Genomic DNA, 26476 nt, shown 5'->3' with positions numbered 1-26476 from the left:
CCATGGACTGGGGGGGCGGGGGGGGCTTAAACAACAGAAACTTATTTCTTCACAGTTCTGGAGGCCCAAGCCCAAGCCCAAGGTGCCAACAGGTTGGTGTCCTCGGAGGGCTCTCCCCACAGCTGATGGATGCCTGCTCACGTGGCTTTTCCTCCGTGTGGGCGTGTGAGCAGGGGAGAGAGATCTCTGCTGTCTCTTATAAGGTCAGTACCCTATTTGATCAGGGCACCACCCAATGATCTCATGATCATTACTCCTTAGAGGCCCCATCTCCAAACACAGCCACACTGGGGGGTTAGGGCTGCAACATGAATTCAGCGGGGGGGTGGGGGTGCGTAACAGTCCACATCATTCCACCCTGAGCCCCGAGATTCATGTCCTTTTCCTACACAAAGTACACTCATCCCATCCCTACAGTCCTCCCCGCCGCCCCAAATCTACATTCATTCCAGCATCAACGATCAATCTAAAATCCAGAGTCACATATAATTATCCTGTAAGTCAGACGTGGGCAAGGTTCGGGGTAAACACCGTCCAAGGCAGAATTCCTGTGCAGGTGTGGTGAGCCCGTGACCCGGATGAGTGACGTGCCCATCCCCAGAGGGAACGATAGAAAGAAGACAGAGGTGACCACGTTCAAAATCGAGCAAGGCAACTTGCACAGATCTTAAGGCTCCGGAATAATCCTCTTGGGCTCGACTCCCTGCATGCCAGGCCCTCTGGGGCGCCACCTCCGTGGCTCAGCAGGGCTGCAGGGCCCTTCTCTCTGTGAGGGTCCCACTCCCAAGGCTTCGAGCAGAGCCTGCCCAGGGGAAACCGAGCCAGTAGCCCAAACTCTGAAACCAAGGGGCCAGCCCTGACGATCTCTGAATTGCCTTTGGGGTCATCGTCCTTCCCTTTCCTTGAAAAACAGCACACCTTTTGCAGACAAAGAAGCCTACCTTCCCATTCCTATAGAATCTGAGAACTCCCTTCATCCCGTCTCCATCCCCTTCCATCCCACGGGGCTGCGTTTCTGCTCCCACAGATCCTTCACCTTGGCTCTGCCCTCCCAAATGCACTTTCTCTCATTTGTTGGAAGAATCTTCCCGGTCTCCCTTCAGGGTCCATTAGCTTAACGATTCACTCCTCCATTCACCTCGCTCCTCCCCAGTCTCACTGCGAGCGCCCACACGGGAGTGCCCCGGGCACACCTCAGCATTTTGCTTTGGCAGTTCAACCGCCAAGCGTGCAATTGCGTGGCTCGTACGTTCTGCGGTCCACCAACGTCTGGACACGGTTCAGCCACGTTGTCTGCCTCTTCGTTAGTGGGTCATGTTTTCTCCCTCATGGGAGAAACCTCATGCATGTGTCCTTAGCGGACCTCATGCTCTCTCCCTCCTGCTTTCTCCCTCACGCATGCCTCGTTCTTCATTCCGGCCTGAGGTCCCGCAGGAGTGGACTCGCCCGTCTGCATCTCTACCAGCAGCCGGTGCTCACACAGCATCTTCCCTTTGGCATCTGCAAACTCCTCCCGCCTCTCCTGTGTCTTAGGTATTGGTTCGGGCAGCAAAGTCTGCAATCCTCTGCTCCGGCATCTCTGATGAACATCACAGACTACAGAAGTCTCCATGAGGTGCCAACAGGGCTGGTGTCTGGTGGGGGCTCCCCCCACCCCGGGGGTTGCAGACAGCCTTTCCTTGGTGTGAGCACATGGAGAGAGACGCGCATGAGCTCCCCGGTGTCTCTTCTTCTGAGGGCCACCCTTACAACCTCATTCGATCCAAATTACTTCCTTAGACGCCCCATTTCCAAATACAGCCAGGCAGGGGGTGAAGGCCTCAACATATGAATTTGGGGGAAGAACATAAGCATCCAGTCCCCTAACATTAATAAAGCCACAAACATTTATTATCGAGTATTCCCAGAATGTGTAAAGTCCTAGCAGCACTCGACAAGAAATAAAGAGACACCAGCATCAGTAATGAAATATGAGACATCACTACAAGTCCCACAGACCTTTATGGTGTCAACCGGCTTTCAGCTCAGGTCATGATCTTGGGGTCGAGACACCAAGCTCCACATCCAGCTCATGCTGGGCTGAGCATAGAGCCTGCTTGGGATGCTCTCTCTCCCTCTGCCCTACCCCTTTCGCCACCCGTGCACGTTCTCTCTCTCTCTCCAAAAAAGTAAAAAATAAAAATGGGGGGAAATACCTGATTACAACAAACATTACTGCTCAATTCACAGAGTTAATGGGTGGTAGAAAAATATTTTGATCAAGATCAGTTTTCCCCCAACAAATCAGGACTTTGATCTACCATTGTCCCCTACAGGTTACAGACAGGACCCAAAACAGGGAGGACGGCTCTGCCCCAGGAACAAGGGGCACCGAGGAGCCAGGAGAGACTCACGGGGATGTCCCAGGAAAGGGGGTGGTGGACAATGCCAGAGCAAAATAGAGAAGTTCATGCAGGTTGTGATAGAAAGAGAGCCCATATCTGGGGCCAGGAGAGGGGCTGTGTTTCCTTCCCTATTTTCCTGTATTTCTCCTCTGGGGCCACTGCCACCATGACCTCGACCTGAGCCGAGCAGAGACGTCACATGTGGGTCTGTGTTGACATGAGCTCCCCAGCCCAGCAGGAACCCCCACCTCCTGCAGCATCTCTGGGCCTGGGGACCCCGTCCACGGTGAGGACCCCAGGGACGTACTGAGGATGAAGGAGACCCATGCGGGAGGCTCTGGGAGGGAAGGACATGCCTGGTCTCCTCTCCTGGATGGGGCATCTCAGGAAGCCTCGGGGTCCACTTGCTGCACCATCATGGACACCAGAGCCAGGCTAGGTCCTGGGGAGGGGCTGTTCCCCTTCCTGTGGGGCTGCTGACGTGACAACCCCGTGACGGACAGGACCGGCCTCCGCGTGGCCACACCCTGTGTGTCTGCCCGACCTGTGGGCGCCTTGCTCCCTCCTTCTGCACAGCCGGAACCAGAGAGAGGAGACGCCATGACCCCCACCCTGACGGCCCTGCTCTGTCTCGGTGAGATCTGAGGAGGGGAGGGGACGCCCTATTCTGGGAGGGACCCGCCCCACAGCCAGGCCCTGGTCTGTCAGAGACCCCAGACTCAGGAGGCTCATGGGAGGAGGGGTTCTGCTCAGGATTCGGGGCAAACCTCTCACAGGAACTCTCTTCCAGGGCTGACTGTGGGCCCCAGGACCCGAGTGCAGGCAGGTGAGTCTGTCCCCAGGGGTCCCAGTCCCACCTCCTCACTGGGGACAGGGGTCACCCACCAGGCAGAGGGGATGGAGAACAGCAGTTCTGGGCTGACAGAGGGGGACGTCTCCTCCATTTCCTTCCAGGGACCCTCCCCAAACCCACCATCTGGGCTGAGCCAGGCTCTGTGATCCCCCGGGGGACCTCTGCGACCATCTGGTGTCAGGGGAGCCTGGAGGCCCAGGAGTACCACCTGCACAAAGAGGCAAACTCGGTGACCTGGCCCAGTCAGAAGCCCCTGGATCCCGGGGACAAGGCCAAGTTCTCCATCAGATACATGAGAGATGTATATGCAGGACGATATCGCTGTAACTATCTCAGTCCCACTGGCTGGTCAGAGCACAGTGACACCCTGGAGCTGGTGGTGACAGGTGCGAGCCCACTCAGGGTCCCAGCCCCAGGCTGTGCCCTCAGGAAGGGGGTCTGCTCTCAGGGTGTCTCCCTCTCACAGCCCAGCCCTGGGGATAATGTGGGGGATCTGAGCCCCATTTAACACCGTCCCCTCCTCCTCTCCTAGGATTGCAGGGCAAACTCAGCCTCATAGCCCTGCCCAGCCCTGTCGTGACCTCAGGAGGGAACGTGACCCTCCAGTGTGGCTCATGGTTGGGACTCGACAGGTTCGTCCTGATGAAGGAAGGAGAACACCAGACCTCCTGGACCCTGGACTCCCAGCGAGCCCCCAGTGTGGGGTCCCAGGCCCTGTTCCCTGTGGGCCCTGTGACCCCCAGCCTCAGGTGGACGTTCAGATGCTATGGTTATTACAACAACAACCCTCAGGTGTGGTCGTACCCCAGTGGCCCCCTGGAGCTGCTGGTCTCAGGTGAGGGAGTCTGACTGTTGCCCCACCCTGTTTTGAGGCACCAGACAGGTTATGAGGGCTCCACTCCCTGGGGAGCCCCAGATGAGAGGGTGGGATGGGAGGACAACAGGGGTCACAGGTCAGAGTCACAGAGGGTGATGGACAGTGAGACCCGGGGTCAGGACAGGAGAAGGGAGGTTTGGGGAGCATCAGCCCCTGCAATCCATAGCTGGTCTCTCCCAGGTGCATTGGGGAAGCCCTCCCTCCTGACCCAGCGGGGCCCTGTCGTGACCTCTGGACAGAGCCTGACCCTCCAGTGTCGCTCTGATGTCGGCTACAACAGATTCGCTCTGGCCAAGGAGGGCGCACGTGACCCTCCCCGGCGCCTTGGCCGACAGCCCCAGGCTGGGCTCTCTGGGGCAGACTTCTACCTGGGCCCTGTGAGACCCTCCCACGGGGGCCAGTACACATGTTATGGTGGACGCAAGCTCTCCTCCGAGTGGTCAGCCCCCAGTGACCCCCTGGACATCCTGGTCGCAGGTGAGATGCGACGGGGTCAGTCAGGACCCCAGACTCTGCACAGGTCCTGCCAGGGGGGCCCAGGTGGTGGTGGTGGGACCAGGGGTGTGGGGTCCCCAGGGAGGGAGAGAGACAGAGAGAGACAGGGGACGGGGAAGGGAGAGACTCAGAGGACACAGACAGCTCCGTTCAGAGCAAGGGCTGGACAGCCCCTCACCTGCCCTTCCTCTCTCTAGGACAGCTCCCCTACACACCCTCCCTCTCAGTGCAGCCAGGACCCACGGTGGCCTCAGGAGAGAATGTGACCCTGCTGTGTCAGTCATGGAGCTCTGCGGACACTTTCCTTCTATCCAAGGAGGGGGCAGCCGATCGCCCCCTGCGTCTTAGATCAAAGCACCGAGCTGGGCAGCACCAGGCTAAATTCTCCATGAGTCCTGTGACCTCAGCCCACGGGGGGACCTACAGGTGCTACGGCTCATCCAGCACCTCCCCCTACCTGTTGTCCCAGCCCAGTGACCCCCTGGAGCTCCTGGTCTCAGGTGAGGGGCCCCTGAACCTGACCTTCATGAGCTCTGTCAGCTCAAGATGCACGTTTCAGGAAAGCCTGACACGGTAGCAAATGTGGGGGTCACGGGGGCTCCACGGAGGAGGGTCCATCCCAGGGGAGACTGGAAAGATCCACAGCCTCCACCGGGGCTCCCCTACGCTGCAGTCTCAGCAGAGGTAAGGAGTAGGGGGCTGCATGGGGGTGGGGGAGTGAGGACGACCGTGAGTAGACAGAGGCCTCCCACTCACCTCCTGTCCCCTCCATATCAGACTCTGAGCCGTGGTGTCAGCCCCACAGGACGCTCTCCTAGAGAGAAGCCTCCCCGCCTGCAGGCGCCACGCTGCTGCCCCCTGTGCTCACCTGGGGGCCTCCATGCCCCTCGGTGCACACCTGAGACTGAGGAGGGGCCGTGCCCGGCTCACGGGAGTCCCCAGGGACGCTGCACCGTGTGCCCAAGTGCAGCTGGTGTCCACTGGGCATTGTGTGTGGACGCTTGTCCAGTGTCCCTGCGCCTGCTTCTCACACCTTCTAGAGCAGCACCTGCAGACATGGTGACAAAGGGAACTCAGGTGACAGGGATGCAGACTCAGAAACAAGTCATCCTTCTGTGTGCATCGGGTCACATCAGATTCACACATTCCTTGTGGGGAAGAACTTCTGGGCACTACCGAGTCTTAGCACATTTTCAACGAGTCTCATTTATTTACTTATTTCCTGCGTAAAAGTCAGTGATTCATCACTTACGTGAACTTCATAGCCTTTCAACGTTTTTTGTAGAAGTGGTGTCAATTCGCAGCCTGTTCTATGAACTTCGTACCTACTTTAATACCATATATGTCAGTTGTCCGAATAGTAGTTCACTATGCCTGAGAGAGCTATGGGTGTGGGCATATTTTTATGTGCTGTGAACTCACTACACTCTTCTCCTTTCAACTATTTCTCAATGCGCTGCTCAAAATTACACATGGAAATTTCACTTTCTCGTTTCCAAAATGCACACCTGTGTTTCTCACTTCAAAGGACGGAGAAAATGGTCACAAGATTCACGTCAGGGAAACGGATTGATTTATACCCCAAATTTATTTTAAAGCAAGTTCATTAAAAATCTATTTTTATATTGAAAGCACCGCTGACCTATCCATTTCAATCCATTTTCCTGCTTTATTAGAGTTTTATTAAAAATGTGATCTTTTCCTGAAAGATGTACGTCTCCTGAACAACTATGTTTTCTCTTTGATTTTTAGCCACACGAGGCTCTTTACAAAGGCTTCCTGGTTTCAAACATTTGGGTGTTAACCCAACTGCATAACGTTTACTGTTCACTAGTATTTTCTGAATTGTATAAGCTAATATTACTTTGACCATTTGTATGAATCTTTATAATTAGGATTGGTCCATATTTTGCTTTTCCTTTTTTTTTTTTTTTACTATTTTCTTTTCATCTGAAAACTAGGTTGAGATGTTAATGATTTCCTAGTTTGTGTGTTCCCTCCATAGTAAATTCCACCGACTCTCTCCTTTCCTGGAGGTTTGGAATCCACACGTAGGGACTTCCTCAGGTCTGGCCTGTGATATAGTGGGGACAGAGGTTGTCTTTTCAGTGCAAATAAAACGATTAACTATCCCTACTTGAAACCTCACCTGATTTCTAGAGTTTGTCCCCAAACAGTGAGATGAGGATGGAGACTCCTCCTGGGCACGTGTCCCTGACTTGCCTCCAATTCCCCAAAGCCTGAGTCCAGACCCTCCTGTCCCCTGCCCACACCCACACGCCACGGACTCGAGTGCCCTCCTGTTGAGGAACAGACAGACTGTACCTCTCTCTGCGTCTCTCTCTCTCTACACAGGAAGATACAGATATCAGTACTTATACACTTGATGATGTATTTATATTATATCTGCTATTACACAAATAGACATGGTTATATTTGGGTCCACACTGACCTCTGCACCCTCTCTGTCCTCATTCTTAGCCTCAGATCGCAGGGATTACACGGTGGAGAATCTGATCCGAATGGGCGTGGCTGCCTTGATCCTGGTGGTCCTCGGGATTCTGCTACTAGAGGCTCAGCACAGCCAGACAAGGACCCCAGATGCAGCCAGGAGCTAAACACAAGGGGGAGCCAACCCACCATTCCCTGTGGCAGACCTTTGGACATCAATCTAATCTGCCCAAGGGGATCTGGAAGAAAGCCTGCAGCTCATGCTGGCTGATCTGCCTGCTGAGAACATCCAGGGGAAACATGGTTTAGATGCCAGGAAATGTCTGGGCTGTTCTCAGTCCAGGACTCGTCCCCCATGAACTGTGGTGCTTTCCCTCCTGCCATTGTTGGACATCCTTGAATGCCCCCCGTCTTTCCTCATCCCTGTGACTTGAGGGTTCGTCCTACACAGCAGAGTTGCAGTCATACCTTCCTACAGCAGCAGGTTCTGGTCCAGCTTCGTGGGATTCATTTTCCTTTACTTTCCATTTCCTCATTCCATGATGTGCACTATTGACCTCCATCCCTTCAGCCCAAAACACAAAATCTGGTTTCATAAGTAAATAGATGGGTGAAAATCAGGTCCACTTTGGAACACATGAATCCAAAACCTTGCCCTAAACCCTCTCTGGAATCATGGAGGTCTTCTCTCCTCATCTGATGACACCTGGTAGAGTTTTCCAGAAATACCATCCGTTTGAGGGAGCTCAGGGGTGTTTGAAGTGAAGCCTGGTGGTGAGCTGCTACACTGACTCCAAGATATAAGTGTTTTTTTTTTAAATGTTGTGACTCGTGGCATTTGCCCATTTCTTTGGTGTAAACACTCCCGTCATGGCCAACATCAAGGAGCCGCATGAATGCACCGTGTGCCCAGGTGGGAGTCATGGATACAGCACCTTCCAGAAGTGAGTGGGATCCAGCTGCAGGCACACCTCACTGGTGAGCACGACATGCACGTGTGCTTCCTTCTATTTTAAAGGTCCTGGTATTTTCCACCTCAATGTAATGCCACAGTTTCAGAGAAATTGTGATGCCCAAATCCTACTGCATGCACAGGAGAGGCAAGAGAACACAAGGGCAAAATCCAATGTTGGAGAAAATACTGTGCACTTAGACTGCCAGTACATTACTGGTAGGAGTGTAAGTTGCTACAAACAGTTTGAGGAGTAGATCAGAATCCCCTGGTGGAAGGAAGGGACACAGCTCTGGCCCATAACTCCATACCCTAGAGGAAACTGTGCGCATATGCATGGTGACACCTGCAGGAGAATATTGACAAGGCTATTGCTCTGTGTAGACAAAGCCATACAAATAAAATTACAATTAACGAATGTTTGTGTTACGTGTATGTAATGGAATATTTTATGGCCAAAAAAAGCACAAATTAAAATACGAAGCAATCATATAAATCACTTTGGAACTAAACTGAAAAAAAAAACAAGGGAAATTTTGAGAACCAGTTGTGTAGAGTTATTCCATTATATACATAAGTGCAAAAAAGAAGTGTGTATTATTTAAGGAGGCAAAATTATGTTTAAGCCTATAAATAAAGGAAGGGAAAGAATCCCATGACATCTCTCAGGTGGTAAACAACATGGTGATGTTGAAGGTTTTGTTCAGGATGGAAACCACACTCTGGAGCACTGGTGGTGTTCTCCATGATGCTAGTCTGTCGACTCAGGGTCCACGTGCTGTTCCTGGTAAAGAACACATTTCTCTCTGTAACCTGCATCTATTCTGCAGACACCTGAGTGAGATGGGGCTGAAGTGGGATGGAGCAGCCATAGTCTACACTAGATCCTGAGCAGCATCCAAAGTCACCTTGGATCTGACACAGTGCCTAGTCCCATGATGGCACTGAGGTCCCTCAAAACAGGATCACTATCTACCTGAGGAGACTCACCTGAGTCTGATCAGACAATGAGCCACGTCCCAGGTAAGAAGCTGGCTCTCTGAACAGCCACTTCAGTGTCATGGACTGTGTGGTTAGGAATTAAAAACTGGTTCGAATGAGTCAGGACCTGTCATTCCTGGTAATCTGAACCAGGTTGGAGATCATCGGTGTGGACCTGGGGCCACTACAGAGACTGGGAATGGCCATCTCTGACTGTGGTTGTCTTCGACGATCTGGGATCATGACAGCAGGAACTCTTACTCCACCATCCTGCTATCTGTCTGTCTGTATGTCTGCTGTTTGAATTCTCACATTCTCCAGCTTTTCAGAAGATGTACTTTCATCTTCCCTTTTTCTTCCTATTTCATAAATTAAACAAATATCGCATGTCTTACTCTTTTGCTTCCATATTTTTGTCCATGTTCCTTAAAAGGAAAACTGGGGTCTTCACTCAGCAGCTCTTGTCTGAAAACACTAACAGAAAGCATAATTTGCAAATAGCCTAAGATCTAAATAGCAGAGCAGATCCACACATGTCCACCATAGTGTCCCCAGAGAGTGTGTTCTCACACCCATGCCTGTTCTGCTTTGGAAAATCCTCCGTGGATCTCCAATTCTTTCTCACGAGATGGTCCTTGCTGCTGAGTCAGGCATTCAAGGCTCTTCATGGTGAGCCTGGCTAACCTGTCCAGACTTATTTCCATCTGAATCTTGCCCCTGCTCTGATCATCAGTTCATTATTCCCAAAATTTGGGCATAAGATAGTAAGGACATGTTGCTCATGCATCAGGGGTGAGCTGATGCCGGGGAATCCTGCTGAAGTACCTCAGTCTCATTCAGATGTCTGCTTCGAGAGCTTCCAGAAAGCATGCACTGTCTTTGATTGACAATCTGGGGGTGACTAGGCTCTGCATCGTGGATCTCTAACCACTCCAACGTCTATTTCTGGAATACTGTCAACGAGATGGAGAAGCACAAAACAGGGAGAACACGCATGATGCATCTTGTTGCCAACATGCAGTTGTGGACATGCCCCTTCCAGTTTACTTGACTTATCAGATCATGTCACAAGGTGGACTTCAGAGTGGGAACTTGGGCTCCACCACATGGACAGGCACTGAAAATACTCACTTCCAAAGGATGCAGTACAGGAAGGAAAACGCTAAGTCTACAGTGGGGAGATGCAGGAAAGCTTGAACAACCACATGAATATCAGATGAGGTGTATTTCACAGCAAACAATAGTATCACAGAAAAAGAAGGACGGTGCCTGATAAAGGGGTTTCCTCTGTAAGAAAACATAACAATTCTCAATGTGCAACCACCAAAAAGCACGGCTTCAAAATGCAAAAGACAAAAAATGGCTTGAACAGGCAGGGGATTAGAGGGCTGACTCAAAGGGTAGCACATGTGAGTCTTGATCTTGGGATCTTGAGTTCAAGCCCCATGTTGGGTGAGGAGCCTACTTGAATAAAAAATATACGTGTGTGTGTGTGTGTGTATTTTTTTAATTTCTTGAACGGAGAAGAAATGGGGAACTCCACAACCAGGGGGAGACCTCAACACTCTTGATTATACTTACACTTTATATGCGAATTCTGGTGCCACCATTCCTGAATGGGAGATGATCTGCAGACTCTTCCTCTCCTGGTCCACTTTCCACTTACACTGTTGGTGGGAATGCAGTTGGTACAGTCACTTTAAAAAACAGTGTGGAGGTTCCTCAAAAAATTAAAAATAGAGATACCCTAGGACCCAGCAATTGCACTCCTGGGTATTTACCCCAAAGATACAGATCTAGTGAAAAGAAGGGGCACATGCACCCCAATGTTCATAGCAACAATGTCCACAATAGCCAAACTGTGGAAAGAGCTGAGATGCCCTTCAACAGACGAATGGATAAAGATGTGGTTCATATATACAATGGAATATTACTCAGCCATCAGAAAGGATGAATACCTAAGTTTTGCATCAACATGGTTGGGATTGGACGAGATTATGCTAAGTGAAATAAGTCAATCAGAGAAAGTCAATTATCATATGGTTTCACTTATTTGTGGAACATAAGGAATAGCATGGAGGACATTGGGAGAAGGAAGGAAAAATGAAGGGGGGAAATCGGAGGGGGAGACCAACCATGAGAGACTAGGGACTCCTAGAAACAAACTGAGGGTTTTAGAGGGGAGGGGGCGGGGGAATGGGTTAGCCCAATGGTGGGTATTGAGGAGGGCACGTGTTGTGTTTATTTTAATTATTGACTTACTTAATTTTACTTAGAGTCTCCTTTCCATGTACGATAGCAGCTAGTATGACCTTCATAGAACTTTCTGACTACAACAGTCCTTTGCTTAAATATTCCATAAACACTGGAAGAGGTGGTCATTTCCTCTGATGTGAAGACACCAAAGCAAAGCTACAGGAAACATGAAGAATCAGGGAAAATGACGCTACCAAAGGAAAAATCACATCTGCATTAGCCGACCATGAAAACAATGGAGATGGGTGAACTGCCTGACAATTCAAAATAATTTTCTCAAAGAACCTCGGTGAACTCACCTTCCACCAGGGGCCAGGAATACAAATGACAAAGGACAGTCTCTTCGATAAATGGTGTTGGGAAAACGAAACGTCCACATGAAGAAGATTGAGATTGGACCCTCACCTCACACCAGATCACAAAAATCAACCCACATGGATTGAAGACAGAAACGTAAGACGTGAAACCATAAAACTACTGAAAGAAAACATACGGAAAAAGCCTCTTGACATCAATGTGGGCAATGATTTTGGGGATATGACCCCAAAAACATGGGCAACAAAGGCAAAAATAGACAAGTGGGATTGTCAAACTGAACACCTTCTGCTCGGCCAAGGAATCATCAACAGGGTGAAAAGGCAACTTACAGAACGGGAGAAAATCCTTGCAAACCACCCATCTGATAAGGGATAGTTTTCAAATCTATAAGGACCTCACACAACTCGATGCAAAAATACTGATCATACTAAGAATAACCCACATGAAAATGGGCAGAAGACCCGAAAAGGTGTTTCTCAGAAGAAGACATCCAGAGGGCTGATATGTATATGAAATGGTGCTCAGCATCACTCAGCTTCAGTGAAATGCAAATCAAAAACCTCAGTGAGACACCAGCTCCCACCTGTTAGAAGAGCTCTTATCCAAACAACAAGGTGTAACAAGCCTTGGCAACAGTGTGGAGAAAATGAACCCTTTGTGCACGACTGCTGGGGATGTAAATTGGTGCAGCCACTGTGGAAGATCAGAATGGAGTTCCCTCAAACGATTAAAAAGAAAGCAACCCTGGGATCCATAGGATCCAGCAATCCCACTCCTGAGTCTATGTCCACAGTAAATGAAATCAGGATCTCAAAGAGACATCTGCACCCCCGCGTTCATTGCAACAGCCAAGATATGAAAACAACCTGTCTGTCTGTCTACAGATGAATGCATAAAGAAAATACGGTATTTATGTGAAAGGAGCACTACTCCACCTTGAAAAAGGAAATCCTGTCATTTGCGACAACCTGGGTGAACCCGGAGGACATTATGGGAAGTGACTTACGCAAGACACAGAAGGGCAAGTACGGGGCAATCTCACCAATGTGTAAAATCCCCAATAGCAAACTCCTAGACACCCAGTAGAATAGTAGTTTCAGGGGCCGGGCAAAGGGGGGCATGGGGAGATGTTGGTCAAGGGGTATCAAGTCTCAGTCATGCAGACGAGTAAGTTCTGGAGATCTAATGCACAGCAATGTGACTGGAGCTAACTGGAGCCTTTTGTATGCTGCAAATTTGCTTAGAGGGTAGGTCTTCAGTGTTCCTACCGCACACAAACATGCACACGCACATACACACACAAATGCTCACTGCATGAGGTGCTGGATACATTAATTAGCTTGAATGTGGTGATCACTCCACAGCTATACATTTATCAAAACATCAAGTTATGTACCTGAAATATATACAATTTCTATTTGTCATTTATACCTCCATAAGGTGGAAACAATATTGTTTCATTTAATTACACCAAGCACTTTGGAAGTCATGTCATTTTTCATTTTAGATCATTGCACACGTATTTAATGTGTGCGTTTACGTTTTTCTGAACAGGCGCTCATTGCCATCTCCCTTGAGGTGGGACAAGATCCTGGTCACAGGTCACCTGGACCGTGACCGCTCCTCTCTGTGTGTGTATGTGCACACGTGTGTGCCTACGTACATGTGTGTGCACGTGTGTGCGGGGATGCCTGTGGGCACAGCCGTGTCTGTCTCTGGTATTTTCCAATGCTTACATTTTTTGCCATTTGTCCTTCATGCTGCACCTCACCTTCTCCATCCTGGGTTCCTGTTCACACCTGGGTTCCTATTCTTCTTTTTTTTTTTTTTAAGATTTTATTTATTTATATGAGAGAGAGAGGGGGACAGGAGCTGAGAGAGAGGGACAAACAGACTCCGGACTAGGCACAGAGCCTGATGTCAGGTTTGACCCAGAGCTAGATCCCACGACCCTGAGATCATGACCTGAGCCGAAATCGAAATCGAGAGTCAGAGCCTTAAGGGACGGAGACACGCGGGCGCCCCCTGGGTTCCTGTTCTAACGGAATTCCAACGCTTGGCATCCGCTCACTGAGAGTGAAAATAGTCGACTACCTAAAAACGTGCAGTTCTGCAAATGCCTTCTCTCCCGTTCTCTCTACAGCAAGTTGCAGGGAAACCCTTCCTCATTTCCTTGTGTGAGCGTGTGACTCCAGTCCTGGGAGAGGCAGCTACAGTTGGTGGTTATGGGATCCAACCCCAAAGCCCTTCTTGTCTCTCCTGAGGATGCAGCCCGACCTTCTCTGGGAGCCCTGACCCCTCTGCAATGAGAGGACCCTGGGGAAGCCCTCTGTGTCCACACTGGTGGAAGCATCCTCCCTCGGAGCCCTCCGAGGTCCCAGGCACCAGGGGAGACTCAGCTTGGTTCTCTGCTCCCTGCTGGGGTTCCACCTGCATCTGGAAATTCCATTTCCCGTTTCCTTGCATGCGTCTGTGGCTGCATATTTCAGACGTACTGTGAGTGGCAGTCCTGGTATTCTGAGCAGACAAGGTCTGCAGTGGCCACACGAACCAGCCACCTGACCGCAGAGTCTGGCCCCAGGACCCCGTCAGCGCAACAGGACCCCCAGCCCATGCTCGTCCTACCTGGTCTGGAAACTCACAGCTCCCCATCCCTCCCGTGACCTCGACACCAAATCCCCACGATCACTCTGGGGGGTGAGTTCAGGACGACATGCAGCAGAGGGGAACTGAGGCTCAGAGCAAGGACATTACCTCCCAAGGTCATGCTGGCAGAGGATGATCCAGGAATAGTTCAATGAAGATCCACTTTCCTTCAAAATCAGAGCTCTAGCCCAAATAAATGTTCCCTGATGCTTGCACACAGGACCCCCCAGGGTGGGGAGGACGGCTGTGTCCCAGGAACAAGGGGCACCGCGGAGCCAGGAGGGACTCGCAGCGATATTCCCAGGAAGGGGGGAGGTGGACAATGTCAGAGCAAAACAGAGAAGTTCATGGAGATTGTGATAGAAAGAGAACCTACACTGCAGGGCCATGAGAAGGGTTGTGCTTCCTTCCCCATTTGCCTGTATTTCTCCTCGGGGCTCATTGCAAGGGTGACCTCAACCTGAGCCGAGCAGAGACGTCACATGTGGGTCTGTGCTGATGTGAGCTCCCCAGCCCAGCAGGAACCCCCACTCCCTGCAGCATCTCTGGGCCTGGGGACCCCGTCCACGGTAAGGACCCCAGGGATGTGCTGAGGATGAAGGAGACCCATGGGGGAGGCTCTGGGAGGGAAGGACATGCCTGGTCTCCTCCCCTGGATGGGGCATCTCAGGAAGCCTCGGGGTCCACTTGCTGCACCATCATGGACACCAGAGCCAGGCTAGGTCCTGGGGAGGGGCTGTTCTCCTTCCTGTGGGGCTGCTGACGTGACAACCCCATGACGGACAGGACCGGCCTCCGTGTGGCCACACCCTGTGTGTCTGCCAGTCCTGTGGGCGCCTTGCTCCCTCCTTCTGCACAGCCGGAACCAGAGAGAGGAGACGCCATGACCCCCACCCTGACGGCCCTGCTCTGTCTCGGTGAGATCTGAGGAGGGGAGGGGACGCCCTCTTCTGGGAGGGACCCGCCCCACAGCCAGGCCCTGGTCTGTCAGAGACCCCAGACTCAGGAGGCTCACGGGAGGAGGGGTTCTGCTCAGGATTCGGGGCAAACCTCTCACAGGAACTCTCTTCCAGGGCTGAGTGTGGGCCCCAGGACCCGAGTGCAGGCAGGTGAGTCTGTCCCCAGGGGTCCCAGTCCCACCTCCTCACTGGGGACAGGGGTCACCCACCAGGCAGAGGGGATGGAGAACAGCAGTTCTGGGCTGACAGAGGGGGACATCTGGGGGTTTGGGGCAGAGCTGGGACCTGGGGCTGGGGAAGGTCTTGTGTCCCAGCCTCTGTTTCCTTCCAGGGACCCTCCCCAAACCCACCATCTGGGCTGAGCCAGGCTCTGTGATCCCCTGGGGGACCCCTGTGACCATCTGGTGTCAGGGGAGCCTGGAGGCCCAGGAGTACCTCCTGCATAAAGACGGAAACTTGGTGGCCTGGGACAAACCGCCTGCACTGGAGCCCGGGGACAAGGCCAAGTTCTCCATCAGATACATGAGAGATGTATACGCAGGACGATATCGCTGTAACTATCTCAGTCCCACTGGCTGGTCAGAGCCCAGTGACCCCCTGGAGCTGGTGGTGACAGGTGCGAGCCCACTCAGGGTCCCAGCCCCAGGCTGTGCCCTCAGGAAGGGGGTCTGCTCTCAGGGTGTCTCCCTCTCACAGCCCAGCCCTGGGGATAATGTGGGGGATCTGAGCCCCATTTAACACCGTCCCTCCTCCTCTCCTAGGATGGCAGGGCAAACCCAGCCTCTCAGCCCTGCCCAGCCCTGTCGTGACCTCAGGAGGGAACGTGACCCTCCAGTGTGGCTCATGGATGGGACTTCACAAGTTTGTCCTGATGAAGGAAGGAGACAACCAGACCTCCTGGACCCTGGACTCCCAGCGAGCCCCCAGTGGGGAGTTCCAGGCCCTGTTCCCTGTGGGCCCCGTGACCCCCAGCCTCAGGTGGACGTTCAGATGCTATGGTTATTACAGCAACAACCCCCAGGTGTGGTCGTACCCCAGTGACCCCCTGGAGCTGCTGGTCTCAGGTGAGGGAGTCTGATTGTTGCCCCATCCCTGTTTTGAGGCACCAGACAGGTTATGGGGGCTCTGCTCCCAGGGGAGCCCCAGATGAGAGGGTGGGATGGGGGGACAACAGGGGCTCACAGGTCAGAGTCACAGAGGGTGACGGACAGTGAGACCCGGGGTCAGGACGGGAGAAGGGAGGTTTGGGGAGCATCAGCCCCTGCAATCCATGGCTGGTCTCTCCCAGGTGCATTGGGGAAGCCCTCCCTCCTGACCCAGCAGGGCCCTGTCGTGACCTCTGGACAGAGCCTGACCCTCCAGTGTCGCTCTGATGTCGGCTACGACAGATTCGCTCTGTCCAAGGAGGGGGCACGTGACCCTCCCCAGCTTCTTGGCCGACAGCCCCAGGCTGGGCTCTCTGGGCCAGACTTCTACCTGGGCCCTGTGAGACCCTCCCACGGGGGCCGGTACACATGCTATGGTGGACGCAACGTCTCCTCCGAGTGGTCGGCCCCCAGTGACCCCCTGGACATCCTGGTCGCAGGTGAGATGCGATGGGGTCAGTCAGGACCCCAGACTCTGCACAGGTCCTGCCAGGGGGGCCCAGGTGGTGGTGGTGGGACCAGGGGTGTGGGGTCCCCAGGGAGGGAGAGAGACAGAGAGAGACAGGGGACGGGGAAGGGAGAGACTCAGAGGACACAGACAGACTCCGTTCAGAGCAAGGGCTGGACAGCCCCTCACCTGCCCTTCCTCTCTCTAGGACAGCTCCCCTACACACCCTCCCTCTCAGTGCAGCCGGGACCCACGGTGGCCTCAGGAGAGAATGTGACCCTGCTGTGTCAGTCATGGAGCTCTGCGGACACTTTTCTTCTGTCCAAGGAGGGGGCAGCCGATCCCCCCCTGCGTCTTAGATCAAAGCACCGAGCTGGGCAGCACCAGGCTGAATTCTCCGTGAGTCCTGTGACCTCAGCCCACGGGGGGACCTACAGGTGCTACGGCTCATCCAGCACCTCCCCCTACCTGTTGTCCCAGCCCAGTGACCCCCTGGAGCTCCTGGTCTCAGGTGAGGGGCCCCTTATCCTGTCCCCTCTGTGTCCCAACATTGTCTTCAGGACCCTGTGCCCAGGAGGGCTCTGGTCTAGGATGGGAGTGAGGGGCTCCGAGGGAGCGTCAGCAGAGGGGTCCACAGCTCACAGTGCAGGAGGGAAACAGGGCCCTCCCACCCCTGCCTCGTCCTTCGCCCCCATCACCAGAATTCTCCAGGCGGAGGAGGGGGACCTTGGGGGCCACAGGGCACATGAGGGAGAAGAGTGTGAGCAGAGACAGGGTCTCTAGGGGAAGCTCCAGCCCCCCTCTTGTCTTTTTCCCCAGGATCCCCTACAGACCCCGGCCCCTCACCCACAGGGCCCAGCTCAACAGCTGGTGAGTCCCAGGGGCCGCTGTCCAAGGGCTTTTCTTCCAGTCTCTCAGAGATGCCAGGGGGACAGCGGGGCTCCAGGGGCTCTGAGGGTGAGTGAGGCTCTCTGTCAGGAGTGGTGGGAGGGCCCATGGGGAGCAGGGGCTGAGTTACACCCTCAGTTCAGGGTCCTCTGCAGGCGTTGGCCTGGACGTGCCCCTCTCCTGTGTGGGCCTCAGTGTCCCCAAGTGTAAAGGAGAGAGTCGTGGCCTAGAGTAGATTTCCCCTCAGTTCCAACCAGGGCTCTGACCGTGGGAGAGGAGGACTCACGGGGAAGCCCCCAGGTGTGACCTATGGGGGGGCCTTCCCTCTGCAGCTGTGAGAGTGACGTTGCAGGAGGAGGGGAGGGAGGACGATGGCTGGGGGCGTTCAGGTGATAGGGGATCTGGAGGGACCCTCAGCTCCAGAAGAAGATGCTGGGACAGGCCGTGCCCCACGTGAGGAGCCCAGAGCCTCGAGCTGGTGTCCCCACAGGGGACAGCATGAGGAGAGCACGGGAAGCCCACAGCCCTGGTCCCAGCCCCAGCCCTGCCGCCCCCACGCTGGGCGACCTGAGACATGTGAATGACCTCTCTGTGCCTCAGTTTCCTGTCTGTGGAGTGGGCGGGAGGGGCGGCAATCCCCTGCTGCGTGATCGTTGGCAGGGTCAGAGGTGAGTGCACAGAGCCCCGCAGGTGCCTGCCACACAGTAGGTGCTCAGTTAAACGGCATCACTGGCTCATTCATGGTGTGGCTCCTGCCCAAGGTCCCCACTGGTACCTGTACGTCATCGGGGTCTCGGTGGCCTTCGTCCTGCTGCTCGGCCTCCTCGTCCTCCTCCTGGTCCGACACCGGCGTCGGGGTGAAGGCAGGAAGCCAGGTGAGAAGGGGAGGGGGTGACGGGCCCCAGGGGGTGGTGGCTGTCCTGGGGGCCGACTGAGGGCAGGCTCAGGGCAGCGGCCAGAGAGGGAAGCCGGAGAGGTGGGAAAGGCTGGTGTGGAAAGACACTTGCAGAATCTCAAGTCAGAGAGTCTAGAAAGAAAACACCCAGGTGGGACCCACGTGCCAGTTGAAGGTTTTTCCTCTTTTCAATCTCGGGAGATGGAGAGACACACAGACAATATGTGTGAAGGGCTCCTTTCCCTGGAATCACATGGGGGGTGGTCGTAACCTCCCAGCCCAAAGGGAGGCTGATTCCCAATGTCCTGCAGGGGCTGCAGACCCGGAGCCCAAGGACAGAGGCCTGCAGGACAGGTAACTCTTACTCGCACACCCCCTAGACTCCCACCTACCCGCCCCCTCTATGCCCCCTAACACCCTGTCTCCTCCCCAGCTCCAGCCCAGCTGCTGCCGCCCAGGAGGAGAGCCTCTGTGAGAGGAAGGGGATTGCCCTGGGGGTGGGCTGGGAGGGTCTGGGGGTAAGGGGTGAGGGCCGAATTCCCACATGCATGACCTTGGCACCTCACCCCACTGCTGAATCCCCTGGATCACAGCTGCCCTGTCTGAGAAGTTCAGGGGACCTTGCCAAGAGGTACCCCCCATTCTCCCCAGCAGATGCTGCCGTGCAAGACACTCAGCCTGAGGAGGGGGTGGAGCTGGACCATCAGGTGAGACCCCCACTCTCGTGCAGACCCCAGGGCCCTCGTGGTGCCAAACTTAATCCAATGGACACTTCTCTGTCCTCACACCACCCAGTCTCAGCAGTGTCCCTCAGATGCCCTCTCCCTCCTTGGGCATTCTGGGTCAGCCTGCTGTGACCGCACGGGGCCTCCTCCGTGCTCCCCTTGTCTGGCTCCCTGACTGCTGTCTGACTTCTGGTTGTTGAGGTGCATGCCCAGGTCTCAAGAGGGTGCATGAAGAAATGAATCACCCACAGGTCTTAGGCCCCTTCATTCATTCACCCAGTAAATGGGCACAGGAAGCCCACCATTTACCAGGCCCCACCTAGTCCTGCAAGCACAGCAGTGGGCAAATCTGACCCACCCTCCATGAGCTCACCTTGTGGGTGACAGACAATATGCAAGGAAGTGGCCAAAGTGCAAAGTGTGGCCAAGAAAAATAAAACAAGAGAAGGGGGTAGCAGGTGCAAAGGTTCTGAGGCAACAACATGCTTTAGAAGGAGAATGGGCTATGTGGCTGGAGCCAAATGAGCAAGAAACAGTGTCAGGAATAAAATCAGAGCCATAGAAAGCATTGCATGTCCCAAGGCTCAGGAAGCCCCTGGAGAGTCCACCAGGAAAGTGACCTAATCTGCCTGAAAGTTTGAAAGCATCACTCTGGCAACAGTGTGGAAAAGGGTCTGAGGCGGTCGATTGGAATCAAGGAGACAAACCTCCCCCTCACTGTCTGTCTGCAGCAGAACACACAGGATGAAGACCCCCAGGGATTGACATATGCCCAGGTGAGCCACTCAAGATCAAGACTCAGGCAGGGACTGGCCCCTTCTCCTTCCCCTGTGTCGGGGGGATTGCTGGACTCGGAGGACAGACAAGCAGAGGAAGACAGGCAGACAGACTGTCAGGTGGGTCCCTTCTCCAAGCCCCCAGGCTCCCCCCTCCTCAATCACACACCTCCCCTCTCTCCCCCACTGCAGGCTGCGACATCTCATGCCCCTTCGGATGTGACCTACGCCCAGCTGAACCGCTTGACCCTCCGACGAGAGACAAGTGCATCCCCTCCCTCCCAATCAGGGGAGCTCCCAGCAGAGCCCAGCGTGTATGCCGCTCTGGCCATCCACTAGCCCAGGAAGGACCCAGACCCCACACTCCAGGGAAGGGGACCGCAGAGACCCTGGAAGGCACAGGAGCTGCCCACAGTGGGTGCCACCTAATGACCCCAGCCAACCTGGACTCCTCATGCAGACCAGTAGGAACTCCCGGGACCCTCTGGGAGTCGCCTGATTCTGCCATCAAAGATAGTACTATCTCTATACTCTGGAAACTAAAGCAATGGATTTCTCAATAATCCATGAATGAAATGAGAAAACCAAAATGGAAATGAGAGAATGTTTACACTGAAAGACAAGGTAAATGTTACACATCAAACCCATGAAATGGGAAAATTAAGAACCAAGTCAATGATCCAAGCTATCATACCATGAATTTAAAAAAAGAATAGGAAATTATTCGAAATGAAGGTAGAAGGAGGGAAATACAGTGATAAGAGAAGCTAATGAGGCCAAACAAAAAATAAAGAAGAATCTAAAGCCCAAAATGTTCATTTTTGTAAATATTAATCCCATGTATAAATCCTAGCCACAATGGCCAAGGAACAGAGAGAGAGAGAGAGAGAGAAGGCGCACATCACATCACAAAACCATTCAGAGCAGTATCACATCCTACGGACTTTAAATCGATAACAGAGTTTATTATGTTCACTTTTATTAGTTATTATATTCTGAACAATTTTATGCCAAAATATTAGAAAATGTAGATAAAACTGACAAAATCCTCAAAAATACAGGTTACCAAAATGATGGACGTAGGGATAAATAGAAAATCTGAATTGCTGTATGTGTAAAACATGGTGAATATGCAATTAAAGTTTTTCCCACAAAGTGAACTGAATCTGGAAAGTTTCACTGGTGAATGCCTCCAAATACTGATGCACTTGTGAAATACACACACACACGGACAATGGACACACCTACATACACACAAACACGTGAACACACAGATACTCCTACACACGTGAACATGTGAGCACACTGACACACATGTATGCACATGAACACGTGAACACACATGCACATGGACACGCCTATACACCTAAACACGTGAGCACACATGAACACGTGGACACACATACACACAAACACGTAAACACATGGACATGTGGACACTCCTACACACATGAACATGTGAGCACACACTGACACACATGTATGCACATGAACATGTGAACACATGAGAAATACAGACATATGCATGTGAACACGAATGCACATGGACGTGTGCACATGAACATGTGAACACATGAGAAATACAGACACATGCATGTGAACACATATGCACATGGACACACACGAACATGTGGACACACATGGACATGTGGACACTCCTACACACATGAACATGTGAGCACACTGACACACATGTATGCACACGAACACGTGAACACACATGCACATGGACACACCTGTACACCTAAACACATGAGCACACATGAACACGTGGACACACATACACACAAACACGTAAACACACATGGACATGTGGACACTCCTACACACATGAACATGTGAGCACACACTGACACACATGTATGCACATGAACACGTGAACACATGAGAAATACAGACACATGCATGTGAACACGTATGCACATGAACATGTGAACACGTGAGAAATACAGACACGTGCATGTGAACACACATGCACATGGACACACCTGCACGCCTGAACACATGGACACACACGAACATGTGGACACATACACACAGGAACATGTGAACACACATGGACCTGTGGACATGCCTACACACATGAACGTGTGAGCACACACATGAACACACATGCACATACACATACCAAACTTACACAGGCTTCCCCTGAGAATAGAGAAAGAAGGAATACTTCCCTAGCACATTTTATCAGGCCAGAAAAACAAAAATTGACATGAAAATTTGACAAGAAGAACCAACCAGTTAAATAAAGGGGAAAAAAAGTGATAAGCACTGAATGGATAAAATAGGGATTCCAGCCTGGTTATTTCCACCGGGACCCCCACAGCTGATGAGGTTGGATGTTGTAAGTGCCCGATTTGATGTTACTTTGTCTAATTCTCATTTGTTGCCTACTATTACCTACATCTATGTGTAGATTCCTTTTCTCTTCTATTAGGTTTCCATAATAATAAAGTTTTCTTTCTTTTTTGAAACTGAATAAACAAACAAACAAACAAATAAATAAATAAAATGGTATTGATTATTCATGGATCCCAAAATTGTATGCATGGACTATCCCAAATAATGTAAAGACCTATTACTCTAATCTGAGAAGGATTTATGCCATGTCACTGGAAACATCATCAATATACAAAAATCAATTGCATTTCAGAGGTCCAGTTTGGGGCCAAGAGGAAGTGGATGTATGTTTTCCCTATGGACCCCCATAAATCACAGCAGAAACTCCCACACTATAAACAAGAAACATAAGAGTACTCCAGAAAGTGGAGCGAAGGCAGCCGCCAGGCTAAGACCACGAAGACCCCAGGAACGACACCGCAGGTGTCACAGGGGGGCACGTGGGGCATCTGGGCTGTATGCCTTCCACCTGGCAGTAATAAGTCAGCACCCCAGCAACGTGCCAGAAAAGGCCTCTGCAACAGAAGATTTCAATAAGATCCAGACCCTCCAAACATCATATCCAACTGACCAGGTTTCCATAAAAAAAGTGACTCATCATAACAAGAACCAGGAAAATCTGTGGAGTGAGAAAGATGCTAACTCTCAGATGATGCAGGTGCCCTGACAAGGACTCAAAGGCCAATGTAATGGAAATGTTGTGAGGAGCCATCACACAGACATGCTTCAGATACATCTAAAAATAAATAGAAAATCTCAGCAAAGAAATAGGAGATGTATAAAGAAGAGCAAAGATGGAGATTTTAGATGGGAAAAAATACAGAAATCAAAATAAAAGTCCCCGTGGATGGAAGGGCTCGTGGCCGAGTGGAGAGCACAGAGGAGGTGATGAGGAGGAACGATAAAAAGTACTCAGTCTGAACGATGGAAGGGAATACACTGGGGAAGGAGATGAATCGTGGGACTGTTAACAGATCTACCCTCCACACGATCACAGTCCCAGAAACGGACAAGAGAACAGGACCAAAAAACAATTCAAGAAATAATACCTGAGGGACACCTGGCTGGCTTCGTTGAAAGAGCGTGCAACTCTTGATCTCAGGGCTGTGAGTTCGAGCCAATGTTGGGTGTAGAGATTATTTAAAAATAAAATCTTAAAAAGAAGGAGGAGGACGAAGAGGAGGGGGAGGAAGAGAAGAGGAGGAGAAGAAGAAGAAGAAGGTGAGGAGGAAGGAGAAGAAGAAGAAGGGGAGGAGGAAGAATGAGAAGAAGGAGAAGGAGAAGAAGGAGGAGGAGGAGAAAGGAGGAGAAGAAGAAGGGGAGGAGAAAGGAGGAGGAGAAGGGGAGGAGGAAGGAGGAGAAGAAGAAGGGGAGGAGGAAGAATGAGAAGAAGGAGAAGGAGGAGGAGGAGGAGAAGAGGAGGAGGAAGGAGGAGAAGAAGGAGAGGGAGAAGAAGAAGGAGGAGGAGGAAGTGGAGGAGGAGGAAGAAGGAGAAGAGAGAAATACTGTCTAAAATTCCTCCAAATTTGTCAACGGTCATTCGTGAAAACTCAGTGAACCCCAAACAGGATAAGCCCGAAGAAACCCGTGTCAAGGTTTTAAACATTGAGGCAGTGAAAGCAAACATACACCAATTATCATCTGATGATGTTTGCATATTCTGTCAATCTACTAAGATTTTAAGATATAAGGATAAAGTTTTACTTTAATTCCTTTATGGAAAAAAATAAAATTTACTTTAACTAAAGTTTTACTTTAATTCCCCAGAGCTCACAAAGTGCTGGGAGATGTTTGAATTCCATGCAGTTGAGGCATGTTTCATCTTATCCCACTTCACTTTTGGGCACTCCACAGATACTGAGTTATTCACAAACCGAAGGTTAGTGCCAACCCTGCGTCCAGCAACTCTATCGGTGCCGTGTTTCCAACAACTTTTGCTTATTTCGTGTCTCTGGGTCACATTTGGGTAATTAACCCAACATTTCAAGCTTTAGCATCATTATCACATCTGTGGTGGTAATCTGTGATCAGTGATCTTTGATGTTACCATCGTCATTTTCGGGGGCACCACAAACCACACCCACATAAGATGGCAAACGTAATCAATAAATGTGTGTGTTCTCACACATACCGGCCGTTCCCCGTCTCTCTCCCTCTCCTCAGGCCTCCCTGTTCCCTGAGACACAGCAGTATTGAGCTGAGGCCAGTTAATCCCCCTCCAGTGGCCGGCAAGCGTCCAAGTGGAAGAAGATTGCACGTCTCTCACTCTAAATCAAAAGCTAGAAGTGACCAAGCTTAGGGAGGAAGGCGTGTCGAAGGCCAACACAGGCGCAAGGCTAGGTCTGTTGTGCCGAACAGCCCAGCTATATATGCGAAGGAAGCGTTTGTGAAGGATATTGAAAGAGCTCATCCAGAGCAAGGCCCTGCCTCCCTTCAATTCTGTGAAGGCCGAGAGAGGCGTGGAGGCTGAGGGCCAGTTTGAAGCCAGCAGAGGTGGTTCAGGAGGTGGAAGGAAAGAAGCCATCTCCGTGAGAGTGCAAATGAAGCAGCCAAAGCTGATGTAGAAGCTGCCGCAAGTTACCCAGAGCTAGCTAAGGTAATCCGTGAAGGTGGCTACACTAGACACAGATTTCCAGTGTAGACAAAGCAGCCTCCTACTGGCGGACGATGCCGTGTAGGACTCTCATCGGTAGAGAGAAGTCAGTTCCTGGCTTCAAAGCCTCAGAGGACAGGCTGACTCCTGTTAGGGGCTAAAGCAGCTGTTGCCGTCAAGGTGCAGCCCGTGCTCAGTGACCATTCTGAGACTCCTAGGGCCCCTGAGAATGACGCTAAAGCTCCTCCGCCTGGGCTCCATAAACACAACAGCAAAGCCTGGGAGACAGCACATCGCTTCACAACATGGTTACTGAATATTTTAAGCCACTCTTGAGACCTACTGCTCAGAAAAAAAAAAAAAATCTTTCCAAAATACTACCGCTCCCTGCCAATGCACCTGGTGACCCAGGAGCTCTGATGGGATGCTCAACGAGATTAATGCCGTGGTCGGGCTTGTAACACAATACCCATCCTGCAGCCCATGGACCAAGGAGTCATTTCAACTTCCAAGTCCTGGGGCGCCTGGGTGGCTCAGTCGTTAAGCGTCTGCCTTTGGCTCAGGTCATGGTCCCAGGGTCCTGGGATTGAGCCCCGCATCGGGCTCCCTGCTTGGCGGGGAGCCTGCTTCTCCCTCTCCCTCTGCCTGCCACTCTGACTATCTGTGCTCTCTATCTCTCTGCCAAATAAATAAATAAAAATCTTTAAAAAAAAAGCAACTTCCAAGTCTTAGCATAACACAATACATTTTGTAAGGCTGTAGCTGCCTCAGGCAGTGATTCCTCTGATGGATCTGGGCAAAGTCAACTGAAAACCTTCTGGAAGAGATTCAGCATTCTAGATGCCATTAAGGGCACTTGTGATTTGGGGCGCCTGGGTGGCTCAGTCGGTTAAGCACTCTTGATCTCCGCTCAGGTCTCGATCTCAGTGTGGTGAGTTCAAGCTCTGCATTGGGCTCTATGTCTGTGGGGCCTACTTAAAAAAAAAAGAATATTTGTAATTCATGGGAAGAGCTCAAAATATCCACATGAACAGGCATTTGGAAGAAGTGGATTCCAACCCTCATGGATGACTTTGAGGGGTTCAGGACTTCAGGGGAGGAAGTCACTACAGATGTGGTGGAAACAGCAAGAGAACCTGGATGAGATGTGGAGCCTGAAGAAGGGACTGAATTGCTGCAGGCTCATGATCAAACTTGAACAGAGGAGGAGCTACTTCAGAAGGAGGAGCAGAGACAGTGGTTCCCTGAGTTGGAATCTACTCCTGGTGAAGATGCTGTGCAGATTGTTGAAATGACAACAGAGGATTTAGAATATCACATAAACTTGATAAAGCAGTGGCAGGGTTTGAGAGCATTGACTCTGATTTTGAAAGCAGTTCTACTGTGCTGGGGCGCCTGGGTGGCTCAGTCGGTTAAACGACTGCCTTCGGC

General features: G+C 51.8%; 2 protein-coding genes across 29 annotated transcripts in view; both read left to right on the top strand.

The window, feature by feature from the left end:
* LOC118535633 (leukocyte immunoglobulin-like receptor subfamily A member 6) overlaps positions 1 to 8430 on the top strand; it is a 30323-nt gene extending 21893 nt beyond the window's left edge. For 2 of the 13 annotated variants that reach the window (XM_078063139.1, XM_078063138.1), the window contains 4 exons: positions 3770 to 4072; positions 4295 to 4591; positions 4807 to 5109; positions 7091 to 8430. In XM_078063139.1, coding sequence (XP_077919265.1) covers positions 3770 to 4072; positions 4295 to 4591; positions 4807 to 5109; positions 7091 to 7227 — 1040 coding nt within the window. In that variant the 3' untranslated portion in view covers positions 7228 to 8430. Of the gene's footprint in view, positions 1 to 55; positions 2671 to 2887; positions 3019 to 3174; positions 3211 to 3338; positions 3624 to 3769; positions 4073 to 4294; positions 4592 to 4806; positions 5294 to 5386; positions 6746 to 7090 lie in introns of those variants that run through there. The other 11 variants (XM_078063132.1, XM_078063131.1, XM_078063130.1 and 8 more) reach the window with 11 other exon arrangements.
* Positions 8431 to 14672: 6242 nt separating this feature from the next.
* Positions 14673 to 21209, top strand: LOC118529512 (leukocyte immunoglobulin-like receptor subfamily A member 6). Of its 16 annotated transcripts, none has more exons than XM_078062560.1 (13): positions 14673 to 14782; positions 15000 to 15130; positions 15287 to 15322; positions 15934 to 16236; positions 16461 to 16757; positions 16974 to 17276; positions 17585 to 17722; positions 18415 to 18528; positions 18860 to 18902; positions 18982 to 19019; positions 19203 to 19255; positions 20005 to 20049; positions 20242 to 21209. In XM_078062560.1, the coding sequence occupies exons 2-13, from the start codon at positions 15097 to 15099 to the stop codon at positions 20386 to 20388; spliced, it is 1551 nt and encodes a 516-aa protein (XP_077918686.1). In that variant the 5' UTR covers positions 14673 to 14782; positions 15000 to 15096; the 3' UTR covers positions 20389 to 21209. The 16 variants fall into 16 exon arrangements, 15 of the variants coding, with proteins under 15 accessions (XP_077918686.1, XP_077918687.1, XP_077918677.1 ...); XM_078062561.1 differs by lacking the exon at positions 16461 to 16757 and adding an exon at positions 15504 to 15788 and having other exon boundaries at positions 14675 to 14782; XM_078062551.1 differs by lacking the exon at positions 20005 to 20049 and adding an exon at positions 15504 to 15788 and having other exon boundaries at positions 14675 to 14782; positions 16974 to 17164; positions 19142 to 19255.
* The last annotated feature ends 5267 nt before the right edge of the window (positions 21210 to 26476 follow it).

This window comes from Halichoerus grypus, chromosome 15, assembly GCF_964656455.1.
Source record: "Halichoerus grypus chromosome 15, mHalGry1.hap1.1, whole genome shotgun sequence".
NCBI classification, from domain to species: Eukaryota; Metazoa; Chordata; class Mammalia; order Carnivora; family Phocidae; genus Halichoerus; species Halichoerus grypus.
This window is presented reverse-complemented; position numbering and strand designations above follow the sequence as displayed.